This window comes from Momordica charantia (assembly GCF_013281855.1).
Source record: "Momordica charantia cultivar OHB3-1 chromosome 2 unlocalized genomic scaffold, Mcharantia_2.0 BLBB01000002.1, whole genome shotgun sequence".
Lineage (NCBI taxonomy): Eukaryota > Viridiplantae > Streptophyta > Magnoliopsida > Cucurbitales > Cucurbitaceae > Momordica > Momordica charantia.
Window position 1 is genome coordinate 10,389,393 of NW_028275160.1, and position 10,643 is coordinate 10,400,035.

Genomic DNA, 10,643 nt, shown 5'->3' on the forward strand with positions numbered 1-10,643 from the left:
GTTATCATCAGGCTTGTGCTAATCACCCTTGGTGGGATGACCTGGGTGGTTGACGTAAATGGTTGGCTTGGGGTGGCCGACTTGGGTTGGTTGGCCTTTGCTGGTTGGCTAAGGCTAGGTCGACTCAAGGTGGTTCAGTTTGGATGGTAGGACTTGGATGGTCGGATTGGAGTGGTCGGGCTCTTGCTAGTAAACTCGAGTTAGTAATCTAAGAGTGGTCAGGCCTTGTCTAGTTGTCCTAGGGTGGTTGGGCCTAGGTTAATTGACCTGAGTTGGTTGGCCCGTGCGGTTGGCTTAGACTGGTCGACATAGGGTGGATGGGCTTAGGATGGTCGAGCCTAGGACGATATCGTGAGTTGGTCAGCCCTAGTGGGTCGACCTAAGTTGGTCATCCATGGGTGGTCAACCTCAGATGGTTATCCTAGGGTGGTCAACTTGGTCTAGTTGACCCGATATGGTCATCTAGGAGTGGTCGATCCGGTTGGTCAGCATAAGCTAATGCTTGAGATGGTCTTCCTAGGGTTGTCAGGCCCATGCCTTTGGCTCAAATTAGCTAGTTTGGGTTTGTCTGGCCCAAGGTGATTGTCTCAAGTTGTTTGGCCTATGCTAGTTGGCTCGAGATGTGGTTAGCCCAATTAGTTGGCCTAATTTTGTTTGCCCAAAAAACGTCTAAGAAAAGAACCCTTGTTGGAGGGAAGTAGAGAAATGGATGCAATGTTAGGGGCAATTTTAGCATTGAAATTAACGGATAATTTTAAGAGGTAATTTCACATAAATCATTTCAACAAAAGTCACCTACCAACAAATAATTGAAAAATTACTTTAAAATAATTTTAGATTTACCTAAAATCAATTTTATCCCTTCCCAAACATGATCCTTTTAAAAGAAAAGTGATAGCAATGACAAAAGTTATTTTAACCATGCCAAAATCACTCTTAAAAGCACCCTTAGTAGGTGATATTTGGTAAGGATCTTACATTGAAAAAAGAAATCTAACCAGGATTTATAATATATGTGGATTATACTTGTTAGGGTTGACTTTTTACTATAGAAACATGTGTCAATTGGCCTGTTTGACCACAATTTTGACCCATTTTCCAACATTATTTGCCAAAACGAATAACATATTCTTAAAGTAGAATATGCATAAACATTTCTGCATAAAAGTCAAATTATGATACTTTAGAAAAAATATGAGAAAAATACAGTCAAAGTTGAAAGAAAATAACAGTTCTCTGTTTTGCAAGAATTGCGCCTGGCGCAATTTTGGACATCAACCTTGGCAAAATGTGTCTTTTGATTAATGAGGGGCAAGGAAGACATTCTCCATGTGTTTGAATCAAGTTGTTACTATCCCTATAGCAGCAAATCATCCCTTCCAAGCTTGTTTTCAGCTTCATTTACTTTCTCCCTCATTGTATAACTCGTTCTTAGGTTTTAGATTCAAGTTCTAGTTGTTATTTCCTTGTATTTTCATACTTTTGCTTCTCGTATTGCTTTTAATTCAAGTTCTACCTTTTGTTCTACATTTATTTTGTTCTTCTTAAGTTCTTTAGCGAGTTTACACTCCCCTCATACTCAAGAAAGGAGAGGGTCAAGTTAGAACTTCTTATACGATTCGTTTATTTATTTTAATTCAATGAAAAAAAATACTTTCTTTATATTTTCGTGCATTTTTTTTTCTTCAAAAATGTTCGAAATTAGTTATCAACCTCTTTGTGGAATGCCTTAGTCAAAATGATTTGATTTTCAACACGCTCGGGATTTGCACAGAATTGCACCTGACACTTTTTTGGGTTGGTTTCTAAAAACTTCTCTTTACGTCTTTCTTCCATTTCACCAGTGGGAACTTGATTTATACACTAAAGTCCAACCCTGAGAAGGGTGAGTTAGGTAAATTAATAGGAAACCAATACGAGATGTGACTTAGACATAAGCGCATAAAATATGGTCCTAGACATAGGCCTTCTGACCCATAACGCAAATGAGTTGATGATAATTATTCTCTAGGATTGTAATCACATGTCGACATATGATTGTAGGTTACCCTAGCCTCTGCAGCAACCAAAAGCGGTAGTGAAAGAGTAGAACTCAGATTCCCGAGAAAAGCTAGAATTGCCCCTGGTGCATTTTCCCAACTAAGTGTGTTTTCCATGTTTTGTATCAAAACTAAGGCAGGAAGCAAAGAGGTTGAGTTTTATTACGTTGCTTCATAGTTAAAATCCCGAACAACAACATTTCATCACATTTTTCTTCCTAAATCACAATTACATATTTGAACCATTTCATGGCATTACTTGATTTTGAAAAGCGACAAGTCCCTGAGGATTCGACCTTGAATTACTTCCGAGTATTACTTGTGACCGTGTGCGCTTGCACGAGTCTCTAATCTTTTTTAAGGTAGTGAAAGTCTCAACAATGCTCCTCTCATTACTAATTCTATTTGAGATAGAAATCCATGAATATTGAAAATATTTGTTGAGGCGATTGATAGGGAATCATAACCCAGTGTTTAGCTTAATATCTCATATTCTCTGAACGAATAATATTACGCCACGTTTAGTGTTTCTTTTTGGTTGTCACTATTTATTTGTATTCTTACTTCTTTCTTATTATTAGTAATATAATATATAAAATTTCACCCATATTTTCCCTCCATTATTTTCTTTCATCGTTTCTATCTGAAGTATTTTCGTCAAGTGCAATCCACTAAATATGTAATTAACTCATCCTAGTTTAGTGAAGTAGCTGACAACTTAGTGTTGTTCTTAAATAGTGTATCAAAGATACAAGAAAAAAATCATGGCGCAGCGAAAAGAAATCTACTATGTAAAAATTTATTAAAATCACATAAAATTCTCTCATGGATTCCAATTATACAAAATATTATCTCAAAGTAAATATCACTCGATTAATTAGAGTCGAGGAGGACGAGGTAAGAGAACAACCAAAGAGAACTTTCATGAGACTTGATTGAAAAAACAACTCTCTTTCATTAAAAAATGCATACAGGTCATTTAGCCCGTGGGAACAGTAACAAATAAATTTATAAAAGATACAAGATACAAACATACGAAATAATCCATAGTAGGTGCTACCACAACACCCAAGACTTTTGCCACTGCACCATCCCAGGAGACGATATGACAGATTTTTCATAGATGAAAAAGGAAATTTTTAGCCTTAAGGACTTAGTCGTAGCTTTCTCTCTTCTGATAACATTTTTGCAAATTCAATAAGGGCTTCTTCATTGGTACCTTCATCAACTGGTTCAAACTTCCCAGATTCTAAATTTACCCTTGACAATGGTTTCTTCAGCAAATTCTCCCCCACGTCTATAAGCTTCTTTAAATTCTCTTTGGTCGCAATATCCACAGATGATACGTCACCAATCAGTGTGTCATCCTATAAATATCCATAATCATACATAAGGATTTTCTTTAGTGATATTTTTAAGTATGTATTATGTATAGAGTCTTGCCTCTGTTATATGAATTTTTTGTTTTTAATTTTAAAATCTTACTCAAAACTTTAAAAGTTAAAAGTATTTAGGTTAGATTAAAATTTTTATTATGAACTTTCGTAGCTACGTCTAATAGATCTTTGAAATTTTAAGAAGTATCTAAATTTTTTGCGTCTAATAGGTCCCTGAACTTTAACCGTGTCTAATTAGGTCTTTGATAAACTTTTAATTTTTGTATGTAGTATCCTAAATTTTAACAGTGTCCTTTAATAGGTCTTTCAACTTTCAATTCTGTGTCTAATATGTTCTTAACCTATTTTACATTTTAAATTAATCACGGATCTATTAGACCCAAAATTGAATGATCAAGGTCTAATTTTCGTCACTTTACAAAAGTGACAAATAGATCAAGGATATTATTAGATACAAAATTGAAAATTTAAATACCGATTAGACATTTTCTAAACCTAAACAACCTATTAAACATAGTTCAAGAAATCAACTTACAATTTAATCAAAAGTTTACCTCCTCGATCCTCCTTGTTGAACTTCTAAAAAAACCATTTTTATTTTTGAAATTCGAACCCAATTAATTTAAAAAGTGTTTTCTAGAAAGGCGAAATACAAAAAGGAAAGTTAAAATAAAATAGTAATTCGCCTAATAATGATGGTAAAAACCATATATATACCTGAATACGAAGATAATTTTTTTGGCAATGTGTAGATTGGAAGATGCTAGAAATATGATAGTCGACCATATCAGAACTAGCATCACTGAAAATGTCAACTATAGGTGTTGCTCCACCGTCGTAGATCCAACCAAGCATACCCCATTTTGAAGATTTAGCTGCACTATATTTGCCTTCATTTTTAGCTGTACCAGTTCCTAAAGAAAGCACCAACATCCTTTTTGTTTCCATGGGTTTTATCTTCAAAAGATCCATTCTTCGTCTCAATATGCTGATCTCTTTTGTCACATGGGTCATGGCAGCTAATGTCTGAATATCAATTTCAACCAAAACATTATGTTAATTAATCACCCTTTTAATACCATAATGTAGTTTAAATATTTGTTTTAGTCCTCGATGTGTTTGGATATTTTTTCAATTTAGTTACCGTTAGTGAATGTTAAAATTGATTGATGATAAACTTAGATGGAATAATATTTAATGAATCTACGGAAATTTTAAGGAGGAAAAAAGTATATATGCCAGAAAGTTTATTTCGAGTTTTCTTTCCAAAAGATTTTCTTTTCCTCTAAAATTATGCTAATTCACTAAGTATTATGTCATGTAGGTTAATCATTAGCTAATTTGAACATTCACCAACAGTGAGGGACTAAATTGAAAAATTTCAAAACGTAAGGGGACTAAAATGAAACTTTTAGAGACAATAGAACGAAATTGAAAAGACACCCAAATATCTTGGACTTAAGACATATTTAGCCTAAAATGTAGTAATACAAATGAAAGGGGAGAGACTTACTGGATTGTTTGCTGCAACTCCACCATCAACCATATCAAAATTACGGGTATTTCCCTTGGAGTCTTTAGTTTGAAATTCATGACCTGGTAAATATGTTGGTGCTGCAGAGGTACTAATGCAAACATCTGCTAACTTTGGATTCTTTAACTCGTTCCATTTTGCCTGAACTTTTACACATTATTAGTCCAATCCAGCCAAAATTTATATATTTCAATATCAAATATTAATTGATAACAAATTTTCATACATCGATTGTGGTGAAAATCACAGGTTGAAGAAGCTTGATGTCAAAAGCTGGAATAACAACTTGGGTTAATGTTTGCTTAAGTGTTAGATCTCCAAGCAGTCCATTTATCAATGACCTCAAATATTTGCCATCGTACTTTGGGCCCATAACTTGCCCAAATAAATTTGCCACTGAACTTAACAAATGACTGGTTCCACCACAAAAACAACAAATTCGGTAAATGAACCCATAATAAGTAAGGTTGGGAAATTGAAAGTTATAATAGAGAAAAACGAGAAACTGACTTCCTCTGTGGAAAGATCTTTGGAGCATGTTCTAAATAGAAGTGGGTGAGATCTTTTGCAGCATATAGAGGTCGATTATTCTTGTCAGGAGCTGAAAGCATGGAAGTAACCAAACCACCTGTACTTGTTCCAGCAATTACATCAAAGTAATCTGCAATTCTCACATCAGGGCCATCCAATTCCTAGTTGGAGCACAACACCCACAAAAAATCAAAACTTTCATATAGTCGAACATTATGATAAAATTGACAAATAGTGTATATATATAGATATTTCAAAGTCACGTCAAACTCACTCTTGGTGAATTATTTCAATCTATAAGGTATATATATATTGTGAATAACTATTACCTGAAGCTTAGACTCGAGAAAAGCGAGAATAGTTCCGGGAATGATGCCTCTAATACCACCCCCATCAACACTCAAAATTGTTACCATCTTCCCCTTTGCAAAATCAGCTGCCATGTTTGATTTGTAAGAGAGAGAGAAGAATATTTTTGGTTTGCAATTGTAGTTTTGGAATGTGGAAGATAAGCTTCTGAAAGTGGGTTTTTATAATGGAACAAATTGAGGTTTGAAAATGAAGAAAAGTAGGTATTCTTCAACTAAGTATGGGCCATGGAGGTCAAATAATAATTCACGACTTCCAACCCTGCTTTTATTTTAGGTTTCTCAACACGTGATCATATTATTGATCTTATCAACAAATTGATTTCAAATTTCCCACTTGCCTTCTAATTTGCCTCTTCCGCCATATTTTAGATTTTGGTACTCAATTTAATTTTTAACCAACCACCGACCAATTCGGAATATCGGTGATATCCATTTGGTGATGGAAAGAATTCTCTACTCCTATGATAGGAATAAGCAGAAAATAATTGAAAATTTTAAATAATACAGCAGAATAAAGAAAACACAAGAATTTACGTGGAGAACTCTAAATCGAAGAAAAACTACGTCACACAGGAAAAAATCGACTTTGTGAAAAGTTATTGCAATCACATAGACTTTTCTCCCCGACCTCAATTACAAAAAGCACTGCCTCAAAGCAAAATATCACTCCTTAGGATACTAAGCTTAAATGTTTGAATTGAGATGAGTAAAACTCAAAGGCATGAGCTCTTTTATAGCACTTGAGCACACCTCTTCTACTTTTTGATGGGGAACAATTTGCTCTTTTGATATTTGGCCAAAATCTAATATTTGGTAACATTCTCGTTTTTTGTTTTTCTTTTTAATTTGAGACATAAGTCTTCATTTGGCAACGTTACCATTTCTTGTTTCTCATTTTCATTTTGATTAAAAAATTTAAGTATTTGACAACTATTTATGTTACTCATTTCTCAATTATTCGTTCTTAAAATTTTAAATAAAAAACATAAATAATTTATATGAAAAATATTTAAATTTTTATGATATATTTATTTTTTTTAATTTTTATTACTTCATTTGTAAAAGCCACGAGGGAAAAATAATAAACAAATTATTTCGTCATTACTTAATTTGCAAAAGCCACGAGGGAAACAACTCTTCCTTAAAACTATGGATAAGCATCTTTGGCAGCTAAGTATGTGCTTAATATATTGCCTCCACGATTAACATGAGAGAACACAATTTTATTTTATTCAGAAGGACCACAGTCTTACTGATACTTAATCTATCTGAAAATTTAGTAATACGTTCCCATGTGTTTATGGGTTGAAAATCGTACCACCACGTGAAGGACAAAAATGTCTAACTTTGAAGATCTTTCCTTTGGTGGCCGATCTAAAGAGCGCCACTGAGGGCTGACTTGAAAGTTTTACCTGAAGGCATTGCCGGATGGCCGACCTGAGGCCTTCCCTGAAGGCCAATCTTGAAGGTCTTCCCTGAAGATCATTTAAGGGAGGAACAACCTTCCATACTTAACCAAATTCCAAATGACAAGAGTATGAATTGAAATAGCTACTTTCGACAGGCCGACCTTGGTCCCTACATGCTCAACCGCTGGTCGGATTCGTTGTCGGCTACCTCAACCTATAAATAGGGCACTTCACTCTTCAGTCAGGTATCATATTCTAGCTCGGTCTTCATATTGACGTCGGACTAAACTGACTTGAATGTCGGAGTGTTTGTTCCCTTGTGCAGGTTTTTCCTCGCTAAGTGGCCTTTGAGCTCGTTCTTGACACCAGCTCATCCCAGTCAGCCGACCTTGACCCTCTGAGCTAGTCATCTCTTTCCAAGGATACCCAAGCTCTTCCCGCGATCATACCTGGAGCAGGTCAAGCACTCCCAACGGTCATACCTGGAGCAAGTCGAGCTCTTCCGCATGGCCGACCTTGGCCAGGTCATACCCCGTCACATTTTTTGCATAAACACTTTAACAATGAAAAGAATTAATAAGGACACCAATGTTAAAAGATTTAATATAAAAAAATTGTTGCCAACTTATCCCTAAAATTAATTAGAAGATTTATAGAGATACATTTCATTATAAAAGTCTAATAAAATATTTTTATGGAAGATGCCTAAATTATTCCATTTTTTATTTTTAATTTAAAAATAATTCAAGATTTTTTCACTACCCCACATGATTACATCAAAATATTTGTTTTTTCTTCGACGTCATTTAACCATCCAAAATGAATATGTAAATGGATTCTGCTCATTATTTTTTTTAACTTATTTTTTAACAGGGTTGTTATATATATATATATACATAGTTATACTTTGCTATTTACGTAATTTTCTCATTATAAAATTGAGTATAAGTATTTAACAACTTTAAATTTAAAGAAAATATAGAAGATAAATTTATAATAAAAATATATATAAAGTAATTGATTCAATCAAATTATGAGCTATTTCTTTTAATAATTATTACTAAACTTTAACAATAATTAATAATTATTAAATTATATCAAAGATCAATTAATATTTATAAATAATTTATTTTTTTGATAAATATATTTACTATAATTTTTTATAAATACTCAACTTTTTTTAAGTAAAATTAGCATTAATATATAATACAATAAAATTGAAATACCATTTGCAAGAAACTGAAACTAGTTAGTGTGGTTGTCATTTGGGAAAATTTCCAATCCTTTTTGGTATGAAAATTTTCCATACTCCATCTATTATTAAAGTGTGTCATGTGTCTTTATACAAATAAAAAATTATATATTTTTTCAAGTGATGTTCATATAGCCAACATGAGTATAACTCATCGGTAATTGACATGTACTCTTCCCTCAACGTCAAAGATTTATTTTCCTTGTCATCTAAATGACATGAAACTAAAGCATAACTTACAATTTGGACAGCGACCGATAGCTCAGTCAAGGACGAGCCGACTTATGAGATCAAGTCAACACCTCACTTCGCTTACGGTTACCTACTTTTCGGACAACACGCCGCGATTCACGGGACTGTCGTAATGGTGCAGTGGGCTATGTGGGACATCGCTCTGAAACCTATAAATAAGGGGACTCGGTTCATTTCTAAGTACATAGAACTGTATTCTTTCGAGTAATAAATGAGACTTGAACTGACTTGAGCATCGAAGTTGTTTACTTTTTCTATGCAGGTTTCTTCGTTCGACGGTCCTACCTGAGTCCGAACTTCATTGAGTTGGTCAATTTCTTTGTCAAACGCAAATCATTAATTTCTAATTTGACGGGTTAAATGAGAAATAAAGAAAATTTGTAACCTTGTAGCTGTCTTTGGTCAATTAGAGAAAGGGTTATGATCCCAATGTTAGAATTACCGCGTACACCTTGATCATGAGTGAGAAATTGTTTGTTCTTCACAAAAAGGAAGAAATTGGAATATCGAATCCAAATTTCTTGACTTTTTGCAACAGATTCATATATTCTCAGTCAGCTTAATTCTTTTGAGTTCGACATGGAAAAATTGATTTATAGCTTAAACTTGGTTAATTATTTATCGGTTTTAATTTTCCATCATAATCGTTGTTGATGTGAAAATCTGGCAAGACACAATAGGCGACTTGGGAGGTTGGCTAGCTATACTTAAAGTGATTCTTGGGGTACCTGCAAGGAGGTAAATCACTCTGACGCCCAAGTCAGTAAGTAATCTAAGCTCAACAGATCAGTTTCAGACCAGTTTCAAACCTGGACTCATGATGCAGTGGTGTATTTATAGCGGTCAATGGGGCAGATAGTTGTCCCATCCAGACATTTTTCTACTCTCATCGGGTCCTTCGGATCCACCTTTGATCTATGCTTCGAATCGATCCCTCCCCTGATCCTAGCAAATTAACCCTCGACATCTAGTTTATCTCCTAAGTCCATGGCACCGACTTGTTAAGTCGGCCTTCGTGGGGTTCCTTGAACAGGTCGGTCATGCACAGTTTGACCCCTAACATTATTGGCCCTCTCTCAGGTAGAGTGACGGGTCATTCACGTGGGAGACGTTGAGAGGTGCCGAACGAGCTGTTCCTACCCCTGTCCCGAATTGATCGCGGGTCATGGGCGAATCAGCCGCCCCGACAGGGGCATTTAATAGCAGTCTGGGAATTTCCTGTCAGGCGTGCCATTCAAGGCACTCTTGAGCACTTAACCGTCTCGCTAGCGCGTAATTTAGGCCGCTTGAGAGGTGGACACGTGTAAGGTGGAGATCGCATCCTGTTGCCAATAAATGAATCTGAGTACATCCGTCTCATTTCACGCTTCTAAGATTTCTTTTACTCTCGTGTCGAGGTTAGTAGCTCGTTCCTCTTCTTTCCTTTCGTAGCTAGGTCGTAGCGATGTTTGATAGGAGTAGCAGTAATTTTAGGTCGGGGCCTGGGAGCTCGGAGGAGAGCTTCAGGTTACTTTTAGAGGGTTCCCCTCTTTTAGCGTCTTCGAGTGACAGGTTGGCCTCCAACAGGTCGTCTTCTACTGAGTCGTCGAATGGTAGGTCTTCTTCCCACACGGGTGAGGACGACATGCCTCTCTACCTAGCGATTAAGCCTTATGTATCCCTTCATATGATCCCAAAAAGCAAGAGGGTAGTCCCATCAACCTAGCCGACAGCTACCTAGCTTACTTTAAGGCTAGGTACGACATCCCTAAGTCCATAGGGTTGAGGTTCCCTAGGAGAAACGAGACGGTAGATAATCCTCCTAAAAGACACGTCGCCTTTTATGAGAAGATATTTGAATTCGGGGTTAGGCTTCCCT

The 10,643-nt window shown here is 35.6% G+C and overlaps 1 protein-coding gene across 1 annotated transcript; it reads right to left on the reverse strand.

Annotated features, from left to right (window-relative positions):
- Positions 1 to 2,974: 2,974 nt before the first annotated feature.
- LOC111022597 (patatin-like protein 3) lies at positions 2,975 to 6,017 on the reverse strand. The gene is made up of 6 exons (XM_022299766.2): positions 5,831 to 6,017; positions 5,481 to 5,662; positions 5,197 to 5,383; positions 4,950 to 5,111; positions 4,154 to 4,462; positions 2,975 to 3,406 (listed from the first exon to the last, which is right to left on the reverse strand). The coding sequence occupies exons 1-6, from the start codon at positions 5,942 to 5,944 to the stop codon at positions 3,185 to 3,187; spliced, it is 1,176 nt and encodes a 391-aa protein (XP_022155458.1). The 5' UTR covers positions 5,945 to 6,017; the 3' UTR covers positions 2,975 to 3,184.
- Positions 6,018 to 10,643: the final 4,626 nt, after the last annotated feature.

Bases quoted from the DNA above. Each gene is read 5' to 3' on its own strand.
- LOC111022597 (XM_022299766.2), bottom strand. From the start codon at position 5,944: ATGGCAGCTGATTTTGCAAAGGGGAAGATGGTAACAATTTTGAGTGTT. The intron at 5,112-5,196 runs GTATGAAAATTT...GTAAAAGTTCAG, and splicing joins TGATTTTCACCACAATCGAT to GCAAAATGGAACGAGTTAAA. The intron at 3,407-4,153 runs GTATATATATGG...GGATATTTATAG, and splicing joins AAAATTATCTTCGTATTCAG to GATGACACACTGATTGGTGA.